Source organism: Bufo bufo, chromosome 2 (assembly GCF_905171765.1).
Source record: "Bufo bufo chromosome 2, aBufBuf1.1, whole genome shotgun sequence".
Taxonomy (NCBI): domain Eukaryota; kingdom Metazoa; phylum Chordata; class Amphibia; order Anura; family Bufonidae; genus Bufo; species Bufo bufo.
Genome location: NC_053390.1, coordinates 484,885,748 through 484,911,310, shown reverse-complemented (window position 1 = coordinate 484,911,310; position 25,563 = coordinate 484,885,748). Strand labels below are relative to the sequence as shown.

Genomic DNA, 25,563 nt, shown 5'->3' with positions numbered 1-25,563 from the left:
AGATTACAGCTCCTATGCCCCAATTCCGCAGCCCTTTGATGCCCTTGCCGATTATTGAAATACCCTTTGAGCGCATTGGGATGGATTTGGTTGGTCCCCTAATAAAGTCAGCTCATGGTCACCAGCATATTTTAGTCATAATGGATTATGCTACCTTTGCGCAATACCTCATCAAAGACTATCGCAAAAGAATTTGTCCATGTGTTTAGTCGGGTTGGTATTGCAAAAGAAATGCTCACAGATCAAGGGACGCCCTTTATGTCATGAAGGAACTTTGCAGGCTTTTTAAAGTTACCAAACTAGGTACATTAGTCTATCACCCCCAAACTGACGGATTGGCTGAAAGGTTTAATAAGACTCTGAAACAAATGCTGAAAAAGGTGGTAGATAAAGATGGCAAAAATTAAAGAAATTTTTGCTCCCATATCTGCTGTCATAAGGGAGGTACTGCAATCATGCACAGGGTTTTCACCTTTTGAGCTTGTATACAATAGACATCCATGTGGTTTATTAGATGTGGCTAAAGAAACATGGGAAGGACAGGTCACACTGTACAAAAGTGTAATAGAGCATGTGTTACAGATGCAGGACAGGATTTCAACAGCCATGCCAATTGTTAAGGAACAAATGGAATGGGCTCAAGGAGTACAGAATATGATTTATGATAGGGGGCCAAGATCCAAACATTTGCGCCAGGGGATCGAGTAGTAGTTCTCGTCACCACAGTGGAGAGTAAATTCTTAGCTAAATGCCAAGGTCCATTTGAAATTATTGAAAGAGTAGGTGAGGTGAACTATAAAGTATACCAACCAGATAAACGGAAGCCAGAACAGATTTACCATATAAATCTGTTAAAACCTTAGAAAGACCGGCAAGACCTGGCAGCAGGACTTGCTCCACTCATCAATAATAGGGCAGCAATACCTGCTGTCAGAATAGACGAGACTCTGTCCGATGTCCAAAAAAAGGAAGCTAGACAGTTGGTCGCTCAGAACAGAGCGTTTTTTTTCTGAAAAGCCAGGGCAGACACCACTCAAAAACATGATATCATAACTGAACCTTGGGGTAGGGTCCATGTAAAACCTTATAGGATTCCTGAGGCCAGAAGAGAGGCAGTCTCAAAATAAGTGAAAGATATGCTGGAGTTGGGAGTAACTGAGAAGTCTCATAGTGATTGGTCAAGCCCTATTGTGTTAATTCCAAAGCCTGAGGGTACCATAACGTTCTGTAATGATTTTAGGAGGTTGAATGCTGTGTTTAAGTTCGATGCATACCCTATGCCACGAGTGGGCGAACTTATAGACCGACTTGGTACAGCCCGTTACATTACAACCTTAGACTTGACAAAGGGTTATTGGCAAATATCTGCCAAAGAGAAGACAGCATTTTCCACGGCTATTCCAATATGTAACTATGCCTTTGGACTACATGGGGCTCCTGCAACATTTCAGCAGTTAATGGCCACAGACAGTACCCTTCTGCTTATCTTGATGACATAGTGATACAAAGTACGTACTGGGAGACACACCTACTCCAAGTAGAGGCAGTGATTGATGATTTGAGGAGAGCAGGGTTGACTGCGAACCCCAAGAAATATAGCATTGGTCTAGAAGAAGCCAAGTACTTGGGTTACATTATTGGGATAGGTGTAGTCAAGCCCCAAATTGCCAAGACTGAAACCATACAGAAGTGGCCCCAGTCTGTAAATAAGAAACAAGTGAAGGCATTCCTGGGAATTACGGGCTATTATAGGCGGATCATACCAAATTTTGCAGCTATAGCAGTTCCATTAACCGATCTAACCAAGGGAAGTGGGTCAGTGATGATAAAGTGGAACTATGAAGCAGAGGAGGCGTTTAAAATTCTAAAACAGGCTATTTGTTCCCCACCAGTATTGATAACCCTTGACTTTAAAAAAAGAATTTGTGGTACAGACAGATGCTTCTAACTCAGGAATAGGGGCAGTGTTTTCACAGAATATTGATGGAGAGGAGTATCCCGTACTTTACTTGAGTCGGAAACTAAACTACGCAGTTGTAGAGAAGGAGTGTTTGGCCATCAAGTGGGCTTTAGAATCACTTAAATATTACTTGTTGGGTCGGAAGGTTCGGTTAGTCACTGATCATGCCCCTGTGAAGTGGACCTGAACAGAGAGAAAATAGAGTGAAAAGATGGTTTCAGGCCCTGCAGACTTACAATTTTCCAGTGGAGCACAGGCCAGGAAAGTGGCGAGGAAATGCAGATGTTTTGTCACGTGTGCACCGTCTGTTGGTTTCAGTTGCTCAGTCCCACTTGCCAGAGCAGAAAGGAAGGGGGGGATATGTGACACCAATGCAGGATTGGTGGTGGAAGGGAAGTATATTTGCCCAAGATTCCTCTCCTATGTGAAGTAGCAGGTGGAAGATTCTCACCTGTGAGATAATTAATGAAGCAGCACTGAGGGTGGGGATATAAAAGAGCCGGGCGGACAGTCAGTCTCTCTCTGCGGACACAGAAAGTCTGTCTGTGTGAGTGAGCCAAAACATGAGTAAAAGGTTGCTGAAAGCTTTGTTTTGTGAGCTGACAGGAAGAAGCCCTCCAGTAAGTACCGGACAGTCAAGGTTTTCTTTTGCTGTTTTGTTATTTTATCTGCAACCTATCATAAAACCTGGCTATAAGTCAACTTAAAACTTATACCTCGGTGTCTGGTCTGAGTTGGATGGAACAGAGAAGTGTCCTTTGACCCCAGCAGAGGCGATCCTGAGCATAACCTCTCACTATATATATATATACACATACACACACACGCACATTACTTAGGGTACTTTTCACACTTGGCTACTTTTTATAGTCTTCCGAAAGTGCATAAGGGGCTGCGTTTACTCAAGGGATGTCCCATTGTATCGGGAGTCGACTCTCTTACTCATCATTGTGGAATATATCTAGACAGGGTTTTGAGGGATTTTGTTTTGTAATTACCATCATATACTAGAGATAGTATGGATTTTTTACGTAAGATCGAAACCATCTCCATCGACTCCCATTGTTAGTATAGACGTGGAATCCTTATATACATCTATACCTCATGAGAGAGGCATGGCAGCAACAGCCCATTACCTCAGGACAAGAGGAATTCATTTTCGGAATCATAATCAGTTCATCATGCGTCTTCTAGAACAGTGTTTCCCAACCAGTGTGCCTCCAGCTGTTGAAAAACTACAACTCCCAGCATGCCCGCAAATTTACCAAAATTTGGGAAAAAATAGAAAATTTCCAAGTTTCAATTTCTCTACTTCTATAATACATAGTAATACCTACAAAAATAGTTGTTACTCTACATTCACCATATGTCTACTTCATGTTTGGATAATTTTGAGAATGATATTTTATTTTTTGGTGATGTTACAAGGCTTAGAAGTTTAGAAGCAAATCTTGAAATTTTTCTGAAATTTTCAAAAACCCACTTTTCAAGGACCAGTTCAGATCTGAAGTCACTTTGTGAGGCTTACATAATAGAAACCACCCAAAAATGACCCCATTCTAGAAACTACACCCCTCAAGGTATTCAAAACTGATTTTACAAACTTTGTTAACCCTTTAGGTGTTCCACAAGAATTAATTGAAAATAAAGGTACAATTTCAAAATTTCACTTTTTTGGCAGATTTTCCATTTTAATAATTTTTTTCCAGTTACAAAGCAAGGGTTAACAGCCAAACTAAACTCCAAATTTATGGCTCTGACTCTGGAGTTTACAGAAACACCCCATATGTGGTCGTAAACCGCTGTTCGGACACACGGCAGGGCGCAGAAGGAAAGGAATGCCATACGGTTTTTGGAAGGCAGATTTTGATGGACTGGTTTTTTGACACCATATCCCATTTGAAGCCCCCCTAGAGTAGAGACTCCAAAAAAGTGACCCCATTTTAGAAACTTCGGGATAGGGTGGCAGTTTTGTTAGTACTATTTTAGGGTACATATGACTTTTGGTTGCTCTATATTACACTTTTTGTGAGGCAAAGTAACAAGAAATAGCTGTTTTGGCACCTTTTTTATTTTTTGTTATTTACAACATTCATCTGAAAGGTGGTATTTTTATAGACCAGGTTGTCACGGACGCGGCGATACCTAATATGTATATTTTAATTTTTTTATGTAAGTTTTACACAATGATTTCATTTTTGAAACAAAAAAAAAATCATGTTTTAGTGTTTCCATAGTCTGAGAGCCATAGTTTTTTTCAGTTTTTGTGCAATTATCTTGGGTAGGGTATGATTTTTGCGGGATGAGATAATGATTTGATTTTCATTATTTTGGGGTGCGTATGACTTTTTGATCGCTTGCAATTACATTTTTTGTGATGTAAGGTGACAAAAAATGGCTTTTTTTTACACCTTTATTTTAATTTTTTTACGGTATTTATTTTTATAGAGCAAGTTATTACGGATGCGGCGATACCTAATATGTATACTTTTTTTTAATTTATGTAAGTTTTACACAATGATTTCATTTTTGAAACAAAAAAAATCATGTTTTAGTGTTTCCATAGTCTGAGAGCCATAGTTTTTTTAAGTTTTTGGGAGATTATCTTGGGTAGGGTATGATTTTTGCGGGATGAGATGACGGTTTGATTGGCACTATTTTGGGTTGCATATGACTTTTTGATCGCTTGCTATTACACTTTTTGTGATGTAAGGTGACAAAAAATGGTTTATTTAGCACAGTTTTTATTTTTTTACAGTGGTCACCTGAGGGGTTAGGTCATGTGATATTTTTATAGAGCAAGTTATTACGGACGCGGCGTTACCCAAAATGTATACATTTTTTTTTTATTTATGTAAGTTTTACACAATGATTTAATTTGTGAAACAAAAAAAAAATCATGTTTTAGTGTCTCCATATTCTGAGCCATAGTTTTTTTTTTTTTTTTGGGCGATTGTCTCAGGTAGGGGCTCATTTTTTGCTTGTGATGTAAGGTGACAAAAAATGGTTTATTTAGCACAGTTTTTATTTTTCACGGTGTTCATCTGAGGGGTTAGGTCATGTGTTATGTTTATAGAGCCGGTCGATACGGACGCGGCGATATCTAATATGTCTACTCCCCCCCCCCCCCTATTTTTTTTTTACATTATTTGGGGAAAATTACGTTTTTATTTTTACTTGAAACTTTAAATTTTTGTGGGGGAAACTTTATTTTTTCAATTTTTTTCACTTTATTTTTTGTCCCACTTTGGGACTTAAACTTTTGGGGGTCTAATCCTTTACAATGCATTCCAATGGAATGCATTGGCTGTATGAGTAATACAGTGAGTATTACTCATACAGCTTCCGGCCTGTGAGATCCAGGAGGCTGGATCTCACAGGCTCGTCACAGGAAGGCATCGCCGATGCCTCAGAAAGGCATCGCGCTGCCTTCCATGCCATCAGGTCCCCCCTACAGCCGCATGGGGACCCGATGGCACCGCCGCCCGCTGCATCAGGTAAAAGCCGCAAACCGCAGGTCTAAATTGACCTGCAGTTTGTGGCGGTCGCCGACATGGGGGGGGGGGTGTCACGGGACCCCCCGCGCATTTAGCCAAGGAGCCTGCTCAATGATTTGGGCAGGCACCGTGTTCCGATCACCGCCTGCCGCGCGGCGGTGATCGGAAATACACAGGGAGAACAGGTACGCCCTGTGTACTTAAGTACCGGGACATCAGGGCATACCTGTACGCCCTGTGTCCGGAAAAGGTTACTGATTTCATCACCACACTTCATGACAATGATATCTGTCTGAGCTTTACATCTGAAATTCAACCCGAGTGTATAAGTTTTCTAGACGTTGAAGTAAAACTCACCTTAGGGAACCTAACTATATCAGTGTACCGAAAACCTACCGCCACTAATAGTATCTTACATTGGAACAGTCATCACCCGGTTACATTAAAAAGAGGTATCCCTAAGGGGCAATATTTATGCATCCACAGGAACTGCTCTAACAACGAGAACTTCTATCGTGAGTCGAGAAAATTACAAAACAGATTATCCCTGAGAGGTTACCTGGATCTATCTTGAAAGAAGCATTCCAGATATCAGAAAGTAAAGAAAGGAGTGACCTCCTGGTGCCAAAAGCCACTAAAAACAGAATTAATAATCTGATTTGTTTTTATCTCGACTTTCGATGTAGCCAACAAAGAAGCATTAGCCATTCTCAGAACCTATTGGCCTATTCTTGCCATGGATAAGGATCTCTCTAAAGTGATCCGTCCTTTCACACAGATTACATATAGAAAGGGTAGAAGCCTAAAGGACCGTTTGGTACACAGCCACTACACTGGTCCGACAAAAAGGGGTACATGGCTTGATAGAAGACCAATAGGGGTTTTTAGATATGGCACCTGTAAGGCCTGCAACTTTTTACAAAATACAAAAACTGTGACCTGTTCAGTGACCAATTACACTCATAAAACCAGAGATTTCATAAATTGTAAGACCAAGGGAGTTATCTATATATGCCAATGTACCTGTCCCAAAGATTATATTGGGAAAACATACAGAGAGTTTAGACAAAGGGTGTGTGAACACACTAATGACATCATTAAACGCAATGACACCCCCATTGCCAACCACATCAATCAACATCATGGAGGTAACCTCAATTCCTTCATGTTCTCGGCATTGGAGGTAGTTCCAATGCCTCAGAGAAAGGGTGACTGGGATTGGAAGATTCTCCAAAAGGAAACTGAATGGATATATCGCTTCCGATGCCAGTCACCAGTTGGTTTAAACCAGGGATGCACAACGTTTCCTGGTTGGGGGCCACATTGCCAGAATGAACCAATGACGAGGGCCGAAATTAAAATTTAAAGGTGTATTAACAACTGAAATATTGTACTTATGGCATATTGAACACACATTATATACCATTAATGTCTAGTTACACTTCCAGGACTCCCATCTAAATGGCAGAAATACATGTAAGCAGCCACAAGACATAGGCATAGACATACATGTCTGTTACCAGATGGTTGGGGGCCGCACAGAATGGTATCAAGGGCCGCATGTGGCCCCCGGGCCGCAGGTTGTGCACCCCTGGTTTAAACGTAAGGCTTACGTACACTTATTTTATTTGAACTGTTTCTCCTTTGGATTATAGCTTCTACCTCTAGTAAAATACATTTGTCCCTCACTGGACCATGCTGGTGCGAGAAGCACCTGTAATATGAAAAGTGACCTATACATCTAGGTCCCTGTAATCTGAGTATATAGTAAGTATGGGCACCCCACTACCATGGGGATCCCCTCTCACCTTCTTAATATATCCTTACTATCAGATTTTAATTCTCCCCCTTCTTAACAATACACTTTGACTAGCTTTATATATCTATTAATATGTCCTTCAGCAAAAAAAAGGGGTCCTCTGAATTATTATCATGTTAATCTTAACCTTATGGCATTTCTTTCTATGAGTCTTTACTATCGGATCTCTTGACCCCATTACATGTGCATTCCAAATACCGGAAGTCACATGTTTGCGCTCCATCTCTGCGTTCCACCGGCCGGAAGCATCTTTCTGGCGTCCGGAAGTTCTGTGCGACGCTTTGCGCTTAAATCCTGAGCGCCAAATTCAGTACACTAGCCGCTTTTACTCCCCATACATCAGCGTGCCAGGCACTGTGGGCACTGTATATCAGTAAGTATAACTCTATAAGAAAAATTTATCGATATCATGTGAGCTTTTAGTGATAATCTCCATCTTTCTAAATGATTCCTTTCTAGGTATCTGCTGACATGGTCTCATACATGTCTTGATCCCACATGTGAACTCAGGGAGATAAGTACCTTATCAATTTTGTATCATCTTTTTTACATCATTATATTAATCCCTACGAATATTTATTATTATCACCCCCTGATGAACCGCCAGATGCGGAGGAAATGCGTCAGGGTTTTTACTGTTTATATATGCGTATAGGGTTGATTCCTGTACCCATGCGAACATGTACATATCGGATACATACATTAATGTAGGGTTTTAACAGGGTTCAGTCAGGCTTTAGGCACGGTGACAGGGGGGCCTCCACCATCAGGGGGCTTCCCTGGGCAGAGACTACACTTTAGACTTTAGGGCAAAAATAGGGATAGAAAACTCTACCCTGAGGCTCAACTTTGCTACCCCAGACATACCTATTGTTTCCTGCATCAGCCCTGCTATGAAACCAGTTATTATTTTGTTTTGTTAGGAGAGAGCCTGTTTTTCTTTTGTTTATCACTAGGGCATTTGCCCTGTTACCCCTAAGTCCAATTAAAGGTAATTTTAGAAGCACGTTTATTTTCCTCGTGTTGTACATCAATCATATCTACTATAAGTATTCTACTTTCACACTTGCGCTGCTGGATTCCGTCAGGCAGTTCCGTCCGGCAATCTGTATGCAAACAAAAACCATTTGTAGACAGATCTGGATGCCTATCCGTCTCCCAAATGCATTGCAATACCGGCTAATTCTCTCCGGTGTCATCTGGAAAAACGGATCCGGTATTTTTTTTTTCTCTATATTTTTAAAGGTCACTAATACATTACAATGGGAAAAAAATCAGTCAAGAGTTCAGGATTTTTGGCCGGAGAGTAAAATGCAGCATGCTGCGGTTTTTCCTCCGTCCAAATACCGTAAAAGGACTGAACTGAAGACATCCTGATGCATTCTGAACGGATTGCTTTCCATTCAAAATGCATTAGGATAAAACTGATCAGTTTTTTCCGGTATTGAGCCCCTAGGACGGAACTCAATAACGGAAAACTATGACGAAAGTGTGAAAGTACCCTTACATCTGCTTGTAGTATACATTTTTGGGAAGAAAAGAAACAACATTTTTGTAGACATTGTAATTTGTGCACTGTGTTTTGTGCCATTACTGTGGTAACAATGTCTGAGGAGCCGTAATTCGAGTGCACCAATTATCATCAAGTTAAAGGCCTCAAGACCTACACATGCATACTGCATATCTGACCAGACTAGATTATGCTAGATTTATAGTGTTATGATTTGAGCCTTCAGCGATTGCTGCATCTCTGCATCTTTTATGAGAACACTGTTAGGCTACAGTCGGCATCAGTATAATTGGTGTTAAATATTGACTGACTCACCAGGAATTGGTAGTGATGAGAAAGTTGTGAGCAGAATCTGTCGAATTGTTTGCAGTTGTTGTTGAAGGATCATCGTTTGTCTTTCTTCTTGTAACAATTCGTGTTCCAGTCTCTCTTTAGCACTATTCATACTCTCAGTGTGTCGCTGTAAGATGGAATTCTGCTCCTCAAACTCCATGTTGATTTTGCGCAGTCTCCTCAGTTCTGCCTCACGAACTTGAGGGAAAAGATGTAATTGCAAAACTTAAAACTATTAATAAATGAAAAAGTTCATGGGAGAAATTATAAAGCACTATGCACTACTTTTGGCTTAAAGAAAGCTTTTCTTGTACAAACAGTTTTTCGTGCTAAAAATAGAGTTTTTTTTTTTTTGTTTTTTTTTTTCAAGTCACTCAAAGCAACAAAAAAAAAAAAAGGAGTGGGGTTAGCAAAAGTCGGGCTATGTGGACAGACAAATTTAACATCTTTAGGTAAAAAAACTGGCATAGGTTTCGGTTTCTAACAAAACACAGGTGCAATCAGCTCACCACTCACCTCCATGCCCAGACCCAGGGAAAGCTAAATTAGTTTCACATCCAAATAAAAAGGTGATCCAGCACTTGTAGAAATAAAACATGGTCTACACGTTTCAGACCTTACTCATGATAAAAAAATGAAAACAAAAAAAAAAAACACTACCCTATTTAAAATCCCATCACATGGGCTATCACATGGAATAATCACAGGAAAATGAGTGCATGGGTAGGAACATCAGAATTAACCCTTAATATGACATACAAAATAAGGAGAGTAAAGCAAACTAGATGGTGTCGTTTCTGAAGAAACGACAGGATGTTAGCTTGAAAACGCTAGAGATATAAGCAAAGTCTGTTTAACCTGGTTTATTAAAATTTGAATCCAAGTCACCCAATGACTGACTGTGCCAAATTTGAGGACCCTGCCATTAACAGTCTAAGAGTGGCGGCAATTAAAATTTTCCCATATAAAACGAATGGCTGAAATGTGATTGGCCTCTGGCTTTAAAACTGTGAGAATGGCTGTATTTGAAAGTTTTACATTTTAGTCAATAGGTGAAATCTGATTGGCTGCTTTAGGCTCCACCCACTTTTCCTAAATTTTGACCGCAGTCACCCAGTGAGTAATTGTGCTAAGTGTGGGACACTTAGCATTTAAACTGTGATAATAGCAGCAGTTTATCTTTTTTTCATTAAGGTCAATAGCTGAAATCTGATTGGCTGTTTTTACCCCGCCCCTTTTTTTTCCCTAATTGCGAACCACAGTCATCCAGTGACTAACAGTTTAAGGTTTGGCAATTATGGCATTTAACATGTAAAAATGGCAGCAGTTTTATTTTTTACTATTGAAAATCAATGAGTGAAATTTGATTGGTTGTTGGTGGCTCCGCCCATTTTTTCTAACCTAGACGTGGAAACAACCAATGACCACATTTGTGATATTTGAGGTTCATGACAATAATGTGAGAATGACAGCATTTTTTATTTTTCCCATTTAAATCAAAGAAATTTGATTGGTTGTTTTTGGCCCCGCCCCCTTTTCTGAATTTTTATCCTAATCCTCTAGTGACCAAACGTGCTAAGTTTCGGAATTCTGGCTTAAATACGGTGAGAATGGCAGCAATTAAAATTTTCTCATTGAAGTCAATAGGGAAAATCTGATTTGTTATTTTGTGGCTCCGTCCCAGAAATGTGACAGAAATTTTAAGGTTGCCCCAACTAGTAAATGACCCAAGTTTGGTGAGTTTAACTTCAAAGCTGTATGAGTGGCAAAAGTTTACAGTTTTCCAATGAAAGTCTATGACAAAAAGTGGGGTCTTCGGGGGGCCGGTTAACAAAGCACAAGCAACCTATTCAGGTATGTGCTGAACAAGTATGCAAAGTTTGGTAATTGTACTCCTAAAACTGTGGGAGGAGTAGCGTATAGAAAATAGCTACATTTTCATTGCCCGTTGCTAGCTCCGCCCACTTTGGGTGTCCCTTCAAAATTTACCCTTTTATTTGGGTTGACACCAACAATATGTGGTCCGAGTTTGGGGAGTGTGGCTTCAAAACTGTGCGAGTGGGAGCGATTTGAAAATTTTCCCTGTCAAAGTCAATGGCAAAAAAGGGGTCTACGGTGGTCTGCCGCAGGGGCCCGGAGGGTGGGATCGCTTGTGTGGAGTGTGGAAAGTTTGGCGTTTATAACCCCAAAACTGTAGGTGGAGTAGCGTGAAGAAAAAGGGGAGCAGAGAAGAATAATAAAACTGAACTAGAAAAGTGTCATTTCTGAGGAAACCACAGGATGTTGGCTTGAAATCTGATTGGATGTTGGTGGCTCCACCCACTTTTTTGAATTTTAATACCAGTCCTCCAGTGACCAACTGTGCCAAGTTTGAAGACTGTGCCAATAAAAGTCTAAGAGCAGCAGCAGTTTGAATTTTTCCCATTTAAACAAATGGCTGAAATTTGATTGGCCGTTGTAGACTCCGCCCACTTTTTATAAAGGTTAACCTTTGTCACACACTGACCCACCCTGCCGAGTTTGGGTGCTGTGGCTTAAATACTGTGAGAATGACAGCTTTTTAAAGGTTTCTCATTGAAGTCAATAGGGAAAATCTGATTGGTTGTTTGTAGCTGTGCCCACTTTTTAGCGTCCTTAAAATGAGACAGACATTCTCACAGTCCTCCAGTGACAAACTGTGGCAAGTTTCAGGACCCTGCCATTAACAGTCTAAGAGCAGCGGCAGTTTTAAATTTCACCATTTAAACAAATGGCTGAAATTTGATTGGCTGTTGTAGACTCCGCCCACTTTTTATAAATTTTGACCTTTGTCACACACTGACCCACCCTGCCGAGTTTGGGTGCTGTGGCTTAAATACTGTGAGAATGACAGCTTTTTAAAAATTTCTCATTGAAGTCGATAGGGAAAATCTGATTGTTGTTTGTGGCTCCGCCCACCTTTTAGCATCCCCAAAATGTGACAGAAATTTTCAGGTTGACCCCATGACTAAGTGACCCAAGTTTGGCGAATTGAACTTAAAAGCTGTAAGAGTGGCAAAAGTTAAAAATTTTCCGATGAAAGTCTATGGGGAAAATGGGATCTTCGGGGGGCCGCCCCAGGGGCCCGCAGGGTGGGATCGCTTAACAAAGCACAAGCAACCTATTCGGGTATGTGCCGAACAAGTGTGCAAAGTTTGGTAATTGTACTCCTAAAACTGTGGGAGGAGTAGCGTATAAAAAATTGCTGAATTTTCATTGGTCGTTGCTAGCTCCGCCCACTTTGGGGTGTCCCACCAAAATTCACAGTTTTGTTCGGGGTGACACCAACAATATGTGATCCGAGTTTGAGGAATGTAGCTTCAAAACTGTGCGGGTGAGAGCGACTTGAAAATTTTCCCTGTCAAAGTCTATGGGAAAAAAGTGGCAACGAACGTTGCTATAGGACGAAGAAGTATGGAAAGTTTGGGGTATGTACCCCCAAAACTGTAGGAGTAGCGTTTAGAAAGAGAGGGGGCACCAAGAATAATAATAACTAGAAAGTGTAGTTTCTGAAGAAACCACAGGACGTTGGCTTGAAATCTGATTGGCTGTTGGTGGCTCCACCCACTTTTTTGAATTTTAATCCCAGTCCTCCAGTGACTAACTGTGCCAAGTTTGAAGACTGTGCCAATAAAAGTCTAAGAGCAGCGGCAGTTTGAATTTTTCCCATTTAAACAAATGGCTGAAATTTGATTGGCTGTTGTAGACTCCGCCCACTTTTTATAAATTTTAACCTTTGTCACACACTGACCCACCCTGCCGAGTTTGGGTGCTGTGGCTTAAATACTGTGAGAAAGACAGCTTTTTAAAGGTTTCTCATTGAAGTCAATAGGGAAAATCTGATTGGTTGTTGTTGACTCCGCCCACTTTTTATACATTTTTGACCCCAGTCACCCAATGACCTACGGTGCCAAGTTTGGGTATTCTGGCTTAAATACTGTGAGAATGACAGCAATTTAAAGGTTTCTCATTTAAGTCAATAGGGAAAATCTGATTTGTTGTTGTTGGCTCCGCCCACTTTTTCAATTTTTGAAGCCGAAGTAATCTATGACCTGATTTCTGATATTTGAAGCCCCTGACATCAATAATGGCAGCATTTTTCAATTTTCCCATTGAAATCAATCAAAGAAATCTGATTGGTTGTTTTTGGCCCCGCCCACTTTTCTGAATTTGAATCCTAATCCTAAATTGTCCAACTGTACCAAGTTTGGGGACCCTGCCATTAACAGCGTAAGATCAGCGGCAGTTTTAAATTTCCCCATTAAAACAACTGACTAAAATTTGATTGGCCGTTGTAGACTCCGCCCACTTTTTATAAATTTTCACCTTTGTCACACACTGACCCACCCTGCCGAGTTTGGGTGCTGTGGCTTAAAGGGAACCTGTCACCAGGATTTTGTGCATAGAGCTGGGGACATGGGCTGCTAGATGGCCGCTAGCACATCTGCAATACCCAGTCCCCATAGCTCTCTGTGCTTTTATTGTGTTAAAAAAACGTTATGTTCCATATGCAAATGAACCTGATATGAGTCCTGTGTCCGGAGATGAGTCCAATTTTCTGAGCGCAGCACCGCCCCGCATCCTCCGAATCTCCTCCTTGCTGGCTGACGTCACAGAGCTGGAGCGCCAAAATCTCGCGATGTGCGAGCTAGCGCATGCGCAGTGTCGGCATCTTGTTCATTCCCTGTGCTGGCATCAGCACAGGGAACGAACTACGCATGCGCTAGCTCGCGCATCGCGAGATTTCGTCTCTCCAGCTCTGTGACGTCAGCCAGCAAGGAGGAGATTTGGAGGACGCGGGGCGGTGCTGGGCTCCTTTCCGCTGGACTCATCTCCGGACACAGGACTCATATCAGATTCATTTGCATATGGATCAAAACGGTTTTTTAACACAATAAAAGCACAGAGAGCTATGGGGACTGGGTATTGCAGATGTGGTAGCGGCCATCTAGCAGCCCATGTCCCCAGCTCTATGCACAAAATCCTGGTGACAGGTTTCCTTTAAATACTGTGAGAATGACAGCTTTTTAAAAGTTTCTCATTGAAGTCAATAGGGAAAATCTGATTGGTTGTTTGTGGCTCTGCCCACTTTTTAGCATCCCCAAAATGAGACAAACATTGTCACAGTCCTCCAGTGACCAACTGTTCCAAGTTTCAGGACCCTGCCATTAACAGTCTAAGAGCAGCGGCAGTTTTAAATTTTCCCATTTAATCTAATGGCTGAAATTTCATTGGCCGTTGTAGACTCCGCCCACTTTTTATAAATTTTTTACCCCAGTCACCCAATGAACTACGCTGCCAAGTTTGGGTATTCTGGCTTAAATACTGTGAGAATGACAGCAATTTACAAGTTTCTCATTGAAGTCAATAGGGAAAATCTGATTGGTTGTTTGTGGCTCTGCCCACTTTTTAGAGTCCCCAAAATGTGACAGAAATTTTCAGGTAGACCCCATGACTAAGTGAACCAAGTTTGGCGAATTTAACTTAATAGCTGTACGAGTGGCAAAAGTTTAAAATTTTCCAATGAAAGTCTATGGGAAAAAATGGGATCTTCGGGGGGCAGCCCCAGGGGCCTGCAGGGTGGGATCGCTTAACAAAGCACAAGCAACCTATTCGGGTATGTGCCGAACAAGTGTGCAAAGTTTGGTAATTGTACTCCTAAAACTGTGGGAGAAGTAGCGTATAGAAAATTGCAAAATTTTCATTGGTCGTTGCTAGCTCCACCCACTTTGGGGTGTCCCCACAAAATTCAGAGTTTTGTTCGGGGTGACACCAATAATATGTGATCCGAGTTTGGGGAATGTAGCTTCAAAACTGTGTGGGTGAGAGCGACTTGAAAATTTTCCCTGTCAAAGTCTATGGGAAAAAAGTGGCGTTTCGGGTCCCGCCATAGGGGCCCGGAGGGTGGGATTGGTTATTAAAGCAGAAGCAACGAACTTTGTTATAGGACGAAGAAGTATGGAAAGTTTGGGGTATGTAGTATTTTAATAATTTAATAAGTTTAATAATTGGGTGCACCTAAGAGTCGGGGTGGGTGCACCTAATCGTTGGGGTGGGTGCACCTAATGACTAGGTTGAGTGCACCTAAGGGTCGGAGTGGGTGCACCTAAGGGTCGAGGTGGGTGCACCTAAGGGTCGTGGTGGGTGCACCTAAGGGTCAGAGTGGGTGCACCTAAGAGTCAGAGTGGGTGCACCTAAGGGTCAGAGTGGGTGCACCTAAGGGTCAGAGTGGGTGCACCTAAGGGTCAGAGTGGGTGCACCTAAGGGTCAGATGTGGGTGCACCTAAGGGTCAGATGTGGGTGCACCTAAGGGTCAGAGTGGGTGCACCTAAGGGTCAGGGTGGGTGCACCTAAGGGTCAGGGTGGGTGCACCTAAGGGTCAGGGTGGGTGCACCTAAGGGTCGGGGTGGGTGCACCTAAGGGTCGGGGTGGGTGCACCTAATCGTTGGGGTGGGTGCACCTAATGACTAGGGTGAGTGCACCTAAGGGTCGGGGTGGGTGCACCTAAGGGTCGGGGTGGGTGCACCTAAGGGTCGGGGTGGGTGCACCTAATGGTCGGGGTGGGTGCACCTAAAGGTCAGGGTGGGTGCACCTAAAGGTCAGGGTGGGTGCACCTAATCGTTGGGGTGGGTGCACCTAATGACTGGGGTGGGTGCACCTAATGACTGGGGTGAGTGCACCTAAGGGTCGGAGTGGGTGCAACTAAGGGTCGGAGTGGGTGCACCTAAGGGTCGGAGTGGGTGCACCTAAGGGTCGGAGTGGGTGCACCTAAGGGTCGGGGTGGGTGGACCTAAAGGTCAGGGTGGGTGCATCTAATCGTTGGGGTGGGTGCACCTAATGACTAGGGTGAGTGCACCTAAGGGTCGGAGTGGGTGCACCTAAGGGTCGGAGTGGGTGCACCTAAGGGTCGGAGTGGGTGCACCTAAGGGTCGGAGTGGGTGCACCTAAGAGGCGGGGTGGGTGCACCTAATGGTTGGGGCGGGGTCACCAAAGGGTCCGGAAGGGGTCACCTAGTGGTCCGGGGGGGTCACCTGGTGGTTCGGGGGGGTCACCTGGTGGTTCGGGGGGGTCACCTGGTGGTTCGGGGGGGTGTCACCTGGTAGTCTGGGGGGGGGTGTCACTTGGTAGTCCGGAAGGGGTGTCACCTGGTAGTCCGGGGGGGGGGGGGGGGGGTCACCTGGTGGTCTAAGTTAAATGGCTGAAATTTGATTGGCTATTTTAGGCTCTGCTTCGTTTGTAGCTCCGCCAACTTTTTAATGTCCCCAAAATGTCAGAGTGGGTGCACCTAAGGGTCAGAGTTAGTGCACCTAAGGGTCGGGGTGGGTGCACCTAGTGGTCCGGGTGGGGTCACCTAGTGGTCCGGGTGGGGTCACCTGGTGGTCTGGGGGGGGGGGGTCACCTGGTGGTCCGGGGGGGGTCACCTGGTGGTCCGGGGGCGGGGTCACCTGGTGGTCCGGGGGCGGGGTCACCTGGTGGTCCGGGGGCGGGGTCACCTGGTGGTCCGGGGGCGGGGTCACCTGGTGGTCCGGGGGCGGGGTCACCTGGTGGTCCGGGGGGGGGGTCACCTGGTGGTTCGGGGGGGGGTCACCTGGTGGTCCGGGGGCGGGGTCACCTGGTGGTCCGGGGGCGGGGTCACCTGGTGGTCCGGGGGCGGGGTCACCTGGTGGTTCGGGGGGGGTCACCTGGTGGTTTCGGGGGGGGGGGGTCACCTGGTCCGGGTGGGATCGCTTATAAAAGCACTCGCTATAGGTCGAAGAAGTGTAGAAAGTTTGGGGTATGTAGCCCCAAAACTGTAGGAGTTGTAGCGTATAGAAAACGCGGCTAAGAATAATAATAAGCTGAAACGCTTTTTGACAATCGAATATCGATCAATATATTGGCTTTTGCAAGGCAACATAATAATAATAATAATAATAATAATAATAAGCTGAACCACCAACGAATAACAGTATGTTGGCTTTTTCAAGCCAACATAACAATCGAATAACAGTATGTTACAGGCCTTTTCAAGCCAACATCATAATAACTAAATGATACTCAACCTGTAATCATTAAAGACACATAATCCTTTCTATCCCTTGGAAAGAAAAACTGTAAAAATCACATTTGTGCACATCCCTGAAATGTTTTTACAGGGATAAATCATTGATTTTATCAGTCTCTGCATCAGATAAATGTTTCCTTATGCGTAATTTCAAGGGACCAGAAGTTTGTCCTACATATTGTAGGTTGCAAGCAGAACAGAAGAGAGGAGTCCCCTGCATAACGGAAACGGGACGGATCCGTTTTGTAGCCCATAGACTTCTATTATGACGGAATGAATAACGGAATGCCTCTAAAGGCATTCTGTTATGTATTCCGTCATAGAATTGCGTTATGGTCCGTGGTAACAGAATCCATAACACAATTCAGCTTTTACCAAACGAAGTGTAAACGAATTTAAAAATATGAAATTCGTTCATACTAATTACAATTAATATAAGCACATATTCTAGGTTCCTCTGATGTCGTGCACACCATATAAGAGTTGCCTACCTTTGCAAACCTACAAGCTTTACATTTATGCTGTCCACATTTGTACGTCTCTGGATAAGACAGCCAGGTTTTATAGGGCACAGTTCCCACAGTAAATGCGCTCGGCAATGCAATATTGCCCAGAGTGCGAGCGCTCCTAGAAACAAAACAAACACAACATTTCAAAATCTCCATAATTATTTCATCCTGATCTAAGACCGGTATAAATGTACGGATAGTTTTCACAATTTGTCGATATTGACGGCTATAGGTGGTGACAAAAATAACAGGCTCAGTTTGGCAATCAATGATTTATCCCTGTCATAACATTTCAGGGATATACACAAATGTGATTTTTCCAGTTTTTCTTTCCAAGGTATAGAAAGAGTGTTTCGGCACCAAAGGGGAGGTGACCATATCAAGAAGCTTTTGAATCGTAAAACATATTCAATTTTATTTTGTTACAAACAAGATATTCTCAAGGATTAAATAGACATCAGGATGTTATGTATTTTTATTGATCACAGGTTGAGTATAATTTTGTTTGCTTTACTTGTCTCCTTATTTTGTAACCCCTTCAGGACCCTGCCATTTTTCACCTTCCTGACGAGGCCATTTTTTGCAAATCTGACATGTGTCACTGTGGTGATAACTTTAAAACGCTTTTATTTATCCAGGCCATTCTGAGACTTTTCTCTCCACAAATTGTACTTCATGACATTAAGTCTCTTAATTTTTAGTCACTGTTTAGGTATTGTACAGGTTTTTGGAACAACTTTTTTCTTTGTGTGTTATAACATCTGGGAACCAATAATAGTTAAAAAGAAGGCTGATGAAGGGGTCTGTCTACCATGAAACGCGTTGTACCACCTGCTATAATAATAAACCTAGATCCTGTTGACAACAAAGGCTGGTTCTTTGCGCCATGGGATTATCCCCTTATCCTTTGGATAAGGATGTCCTACACAAGAGGTGATGAGCACAAAAGGAGATCGGAAAGGAAAAATGGACAGATTCCTACAAGCTCCAACCATTGCAATTAATAAGAGACAGACTAAGTCTAACCCCCAAATTAAAAATCTGGTTGGGTGTGGGGAGGATATGGAAGATTCAGAGGGGGCGTTATCTTCAACAGACTCTGTATATTCTCCTACACTATCTGACATTATGTCAGCAGTATCAAAATCCAACCAAGTGTTGGAAATGATAACAAAACAAATGGGAGAATTAAAATCTGAAGTACAGTTGATCAGAGATGATTGCAGGAAGGTTGGTGAAAGTCAGTTGTGCAGAACAAAGAATAAGTGAACTAGAAGATCAAAGGCTTGGTGTTGTTAAAGATCTTAGGAGCATGAAAGGGGAGAACGTACCCCTTAGTAAGAAAATCGGAGGATAGGGATAGGAGATAAAACATCTGAGAAAACAGAGGGTGCAAATTGGATTACTGAAGTGGTTGGTGGAGAGAATCTCTCTAATTTATTTACAGTCGAGAGAGCACATAGGATACCTATGAAAAATGCAGTGGGTATTTATCCAAGAACAATAGCTGCAAAAATTACGCCGTTTAAGAATAAAGAGGTTGTTTAGCGTAAAATAAGATCCGTGGAAGAAATATATGGTTCAAAAGTGTCAGTCTACCCGGATTACTAGTTTACAACTCAAGAAGCAAGAGAGAAATACATTGATGTTAAACGTGGACTCCACCAGGCGAATATAGCTTACTCTCTTTTGTATCCTACTAAACTTAGAGTTGTTTATAAGGATCAGATTTTTCTCTTCGTCTCAGGATGTAAATAAATAGTTGGAAACTGTGGGATTATCTGTGAAGTGGTGATATTTAATAGAAGGGGGTAGGAGAGGGGATGGAAGGTGGACTTTGCATCAGTAGGTGGGTGTGAAGTCCCTGAGTGGGAGTGATACACTAGAGGGCGTGGGTTCGGGGAGAGCAGGAGGGAATGGAATTTTTTTTTTCTCTTATTTATTTATTTATTTATAAGAGAGTAAATTGATTAAAAAAAGTTACTAGTGATTAAAGTTTGACTCTGGAATGTAAGATGTTTGGGGGAGAAAATGAAAAACTTCGCTGTGTTTAGTTTAGTAGGGAGATATCTTCCATTCATAGTATGTTTGATAGAGACACATGTTGAAAGATAGATTGGGTCTTTGCAAAAGTAAATGGATAGCTTACCAATTTCACTCTGTTTACAGTGAGTATACACTCACCTAAAGAATTATTAGGAACACCATACTAATACGGTGTTGGACTCCACTTTGCCTTCAGAACTGCCTTAATTCTACCTGGCATTGATTCAAAAAGGTGCTGATAGCATTCTTTAGAAATGTTGGCCCATATTGATAGGATAGCATCTTGCAGTTGATGGAGATTTGAGGGATGCACATCCAGGGCACGAAGCTCCCGTTCCACCACATCCCAAAGATGCTCTATTGGGTTGAGATCTCGTGACTGTGGGGGCCATTTTAGTACAGAGAACTCATTGTCATGTTCAAGAAACCAATTTTAAATGATTCGAGCTTTGTGACATGGTGCATTATCCTGCTGGAAGTAGCCATCAGAGGATGGGTACATGGTGGTCATGAAGGGATGGACATGGTCAGAAACAATGCTCAGGTAGCCCGTGGCATTTAAACGATGCCCAATTGGCACTAAGGGGCCTAAAGTGTATCCGGAAAAAATCCCCCACACCATTACACCACCACCACCAGCCTGCACAGTGGTAACAAGGCATGATGGATACATGTTCTCATTCTGTTTACGCCAAATTCGGACTCTACCATTTGAATGTCTCAACAGAAATCGAGACTCATCAGACCAGGCAACATTTTTCCAGTCTTCAACAGTCCAATTTTGGTGAGCTTGTGCAAATTGTAGCCTCTTTTTCCTATTTGTAGTGGAGATGAGTGGTACCCGGTGGGGTCTTCTGCTGTTGTAGCCCATCCGCCTCAAGGTTGTGCGTGTTGTGGCTTCACAAATGCTTTGCTGCATACCTCGGTTGTAACGAGTGGTTATTTCAGTCAACGTTGCTCTTCTATCAGCTTGAATCAGTCGGCCCATTCTCCTCTGACCTCTAGCATCCACAAGGCATTTTCGCCCACAGGACTGCCGCATACTGGATGTTTTTCCCTTTTCACACCATTCTTTGTAAACCCTAGAAATGGTTGTGCGTGAAAATCCCAGTAACTGAGCAGAATGTGAAATACTCAGACCGGCCCGTCTGGCACTAACAACCATGCCACGCTCAAAATTGCCTAAATCACCTTTCTTTCCCATTCTGACATTCAGTTTGGAGTTCAGGAGATTGTCTTGACCAGGACCAAACCCCTAAATGCATTGAAGCAACTGCCATGTGATTGGTTGACTAGATAATTGCATTAATGAGAAATAGAACAGGTGTTCCTAATAATTCTTTAGGTGAATGTAGTAGAGGGGTCAGCATTTTGATTCATAAAGATATCCCATGCACAATTATTTCTCAAAGGATTGATGCACAGGGGTGTTATGTCTTCCTGTATGGATGCTTTGAGGGCGTAAGATGGGTAGTGGCAGGGATTTATCCCACCACCTTATAGACACAAAGTGTTGTTAAAACTATATGATTTTCTACAAGATAAGCAAAATTGTCCAATGTTATTGCTGGGAGATTTTAATTGCACAATGAATGAAGACTTGGATAGATTGAGCAAAAAAGGTAAGTCTAAAAAGGTAGGGTTTACGCCATTAATGAAGTTAACCCAAGAGCTTGGATAGTGCGATATATGGAGGATTCATAATCCGGTATTGAAACAGTATTCCTGCTATAGTAAAACATGAATCTCTTTCTAGGATTGACCTGGTATTTGGAAATCAAATGACCCTTCAGAGTAGAGTGGTGGTCTTGTATGAGCCAAGGTGTGTCTCAGACCACTCCGCAGTATTAACAAAGGTGGATACAAGGGTAGAAGTTGTGAAAGGTATTTGTAGACCTTATTTGGTTAATCCTATTTGGTTTAACCTAATGGGACAGGAAAGTAATCTTGAAAGAGAGTTGATATCCTTTTTTGAGTTAAATTAGGATTCTGCCGGGGTTAATGTGGTCTGAGACACTGCCAAGATTTATGTGAGAGGACTAGTAAATAAAAAGATCATAGAACTAAAAAAAAAAGAGTTTAAGAAGAAGGAAGATGATTTAAAGTTAATATTGGGAAAAACTGAGAAAAAAATTATAATAAAAAAAACGTGAAATCAAGAGAAGCTTGGTTGGAGGCATCTAAAAACTATGATAACTATCTTAGAGAAAAGGCACAGAATATTGATTTATTTATTAAATCTAGGAGACACTGGGATGGGGGTAGTCCTGGGAAGTTCTTTTCTGGCATTATTAGTAAAATTGATAAGGTGGTAAATACTGCGGCAATTCGAGATAAAGGGGGTATAGTATACAATGATCCAGACAAGATATTGGATGTGTTCAGAGATCATTATAAGGATTTGTATTCTACACATATTCAAATTGACCACAACAGACAAATGTTTTTGGAGGGATATTAAGATTCCAAGACTAAGTGTTAGCAAGCGGGAAGCACTAGATAGCCCCATTTCATTGAGTGAGGTGCTATCGGCAATAGCTGAAGCTCCTCTTGGTAAAACAGCAGGCCCAGATGGCTTACCTATAGAGTTATATAAAAGGAAAGAGAGCTCTGGGCGAGTAGATTGTTGGAAGTTTTTCTATATTCTAACAAGGCGGCGTGCTTACCTGTTCAATGGGGGAAGCAACAATTATTTTAATTCCTAAGGAAGGGAAGGATGGTTTGGACCCGGGTTCGTACTGTCCAATTTCATTGATGAATAATGATTGTAAGATCCTTCCTAGAATCTTGGCGAGGAGACTGAAGTGGTAATTACGCATCTGGTGCACGAGGACCATAATTGATTTATTCCGGGAAGATCTACTTTAAACCTCTTCAGAATCTTCTCCAATATTCAATGGGTGGGTAATGATCATGCTGAAGGCTGCTCTATTCTGTCTCTAGATGCGACAAAAGCTTTTGATAGTGTGGAATGGGGCTTTTTGTGGGAAACCCTGGCTTATTTTGGTTTTAGTTCTGAGTTTAAGTGGGTGAAGATTATTTATAATAATCCGAGAGCACGGAAATCTGTTAGGCTACTTTCACACTAGCGTTCAGAGCGGATCCGTCTGCTGTCTGCACAGACGGATCCGCTCCTATAATGCAGACGTTTGGATCCGTTTAGAACGGATCCGTCTGCATTATAGCTTAGAAAAAATTCTAAGTGTGAAAGTAGTTCAGACGGATCCGTCCAGACTTTACATTGAAAGTCAATGGGGACGGATCCGTTTGAAAAGTGAGCCATATTGTGTCATCTTCAAACGGATCCGTCCCCATTGACTTACATTGAAAGTCTGGACGAATCCGTTTGCCTCCGCATGGCCAGGCGGACACCCGAAAGCTGCAAGCAGCGTTCGGGTGTCCGCTTGCGGAGCGGAGCGGAGGCTGAACGCTGCCAGACTGATGCATTCTGAGCGGATCCGCATCCACTCAGAATGCATTAGGGCAGTACGGATGCGTTCGGGGCCGCTTGTGAGACCCTTCAAACGGATCTCACAAGTTGAGCCCCAAACGCTAGTGTGAAAGTAGCCTTAATGGTAAATTGTCTGAGAATTTTCGTATTGAGAGGGTATGAGGCAGGGAGGCCCTCTTTCTCTCTTACTCTTTGCTCTAGTGTTGGAACCATTGGCAGCCAAAAAAGAATGCAGGTATTGATAGATTTGGAGTGAAGGGAAGTGAGGATAAAATATCACTCTATGCAGATGATCTCTTTTTTCTTGGCGATACCAACGGGGTCTTAAAACACGTGATGGTATTGAAGGATGAATCTCTCAGGTATAACAATTAATTAGAATAAATCAATACTTCTTCCATTATGTGATAAAATCGAGGTAGTGGATGAAAGGTTAACTATTCTGGGCCATCAGGACAATTTTACATATTTGGGATTAGAGACAGCAAAGGATGCTTCTAGATTCATAGAATTGAATTTTGATCCACTGTTTCGTAAGATTAAAGATAGGATTAAGATCTGGAACAAACTACCCATAAATAAGGCAGATAGGATAGGACTAATTAAAATGTTTTTTTTTACCTCAACTATTGTATGTTATTAGAAACTGCCCTATCTGCTTAGGTAAAACTGTTTTTTAAGGAAATCGAGAAATTGTTTCATGATCTTCTGTGGGCAGGTAAGAGGGTGAGGAAAAAATTAAGTTGGTTTACCAGGGCCTATGATTATGGAGGTTTAGAGGTACCGGATATGAAGCTTTATTATTTAGTGTTTAGTGCATTGTTCATGAAATGGGAGCAGGTGGATTTTTTTTAAAGTGCTTAGTGAATAAGAGTGTAGGTTCATTGCCAAACATTTTTGTACTACTTGAATCAGGACAATTATATAATAAAAGAGTATATAGGATCCCACTAGTTAAATCTTGGGCCATGTTTAAACATCTCTTTGGTTTGGAGGGTTTTATTTGAATAACCCCCTTTTGGTATAATTACACTTTGGGGGAAAATACTTGTGTTGAAGAGGCTAAATATTGGATAACAAGTTTTTTTGTACTTATCACAATATGTCAAGGATGGACTACTGAAATCAAAGGAAGAGTTACTAGGGAATTTAGGTGGTGATAGACAGTGTGTTTCAATATTTATAGTTAGTGGCAATATTTAAAGTAGTTAAAGAAAAGATATCTAGGATGTTATGTACACATGCGACACAGGTTTTCAATTTAGAGTGGAGGGGTAGTTATAAATTGGTGTCAATATTTTATAAAAACGAAGTAGTTATAGATAAGGGGGAAAGATGCTATAGTAAATCAGCATGGGAAAAGGATTTAGGCCCAATATCTGAGGAACAATGGAGGAGGTACTGGCAAGCAAATAGGTGCTTGAAGAACCCTGCGCATTAAGTTACCAAATTTATGATCCTGCATTGTTTATACGTGACTCCCACCCAGGGCCGGTACAAGGCAGGGGCCGAAGGAGCGGGTGCCCTGGGCGCTACCATTTGCGGACAGGAGGGGGGCGCAGGTGAAGTGCCAGCCACGGCCCCCCCTACATCATGCTGTGCCCCCCCAACTAAAATGACCCCCCCCCCTCCCCCAAGTGAGCAGCCGCCGCCGGGCACAGGGAGATGAGCGCTTCCATTGCGCTCATCTCCATTGTAAACTGTCTGTGCCAGCGGAGGTGCAGGGGAGGGAGAGGCGTGTCCCTTCCCTTTCCTCTGATAGGCTGCAGGCAGGCACCGAAGTGGAGGAGAGGCCCCGCCCCCTAATTACTCCTGTTTACCTTTCTAAAGCTAAAGGACCTTTGATGATGTCATCACAGGTCCTGTAAGGGAACTGCACAGTGTAAAGTGTAGTTCCCAGGTTAGAACAGTGCATCTGCCAGGACCTGTGATGACATCATCTTCAACATCACAGGTCCTGCAGAATCTAGCAAAGGAACTGCACCAAAAATGGTGTAGTTCCTAGGTTTCAAAGGTACATCTGCCAGGACCTGTGATGACATCATCACAGGTCCTTCAACCCCTAACAGCAAGTATTAAAAGTTCACAAGCAGCTCTGTATTGATCCATACAGACTGGAATGGAGAGGTAAGAGGAGGTCCTCCACTTTTCATCATTTACCCCCCCCCCCCTCCATGCCCTGTTTTTACTCATTGCTCACTCATGTATACTACTTCAGACAGTTACCACTACCTCATGTACCTCACAGTGACTATAATGCATAACTGACCACATATTTCTATAAACACTGCATCTACAGTATTATACCTTCTATGTGTCACATCAATACACTGCTCTGTGTGTAATATATATATATATATATATATACATACACAC

General features: G+C 42.5%; 1 protein-coding gene across 1 annotated transcript in view; it reads right to left on the bottom strand.

The window, feature by feature from the left end:
* The window catches only part of HMG20B (high mobility group 20B), a 311,260-nt gene that overhangs the window by 112,226 nt on the left and 173,471 nt on the right, over positions 1-25,563 (bottom strand). The window contains exon 8 of the mRNA XM_040417766.1: positions 9,102-9,317. Within this exon, the coding sequence (XP_040273700.1) occupies positions 9,102-9,317 (216 nt within the window). The remainder of the gene's footprint in view (positions 1-9,101; positions 9,318-25,563) is intronic.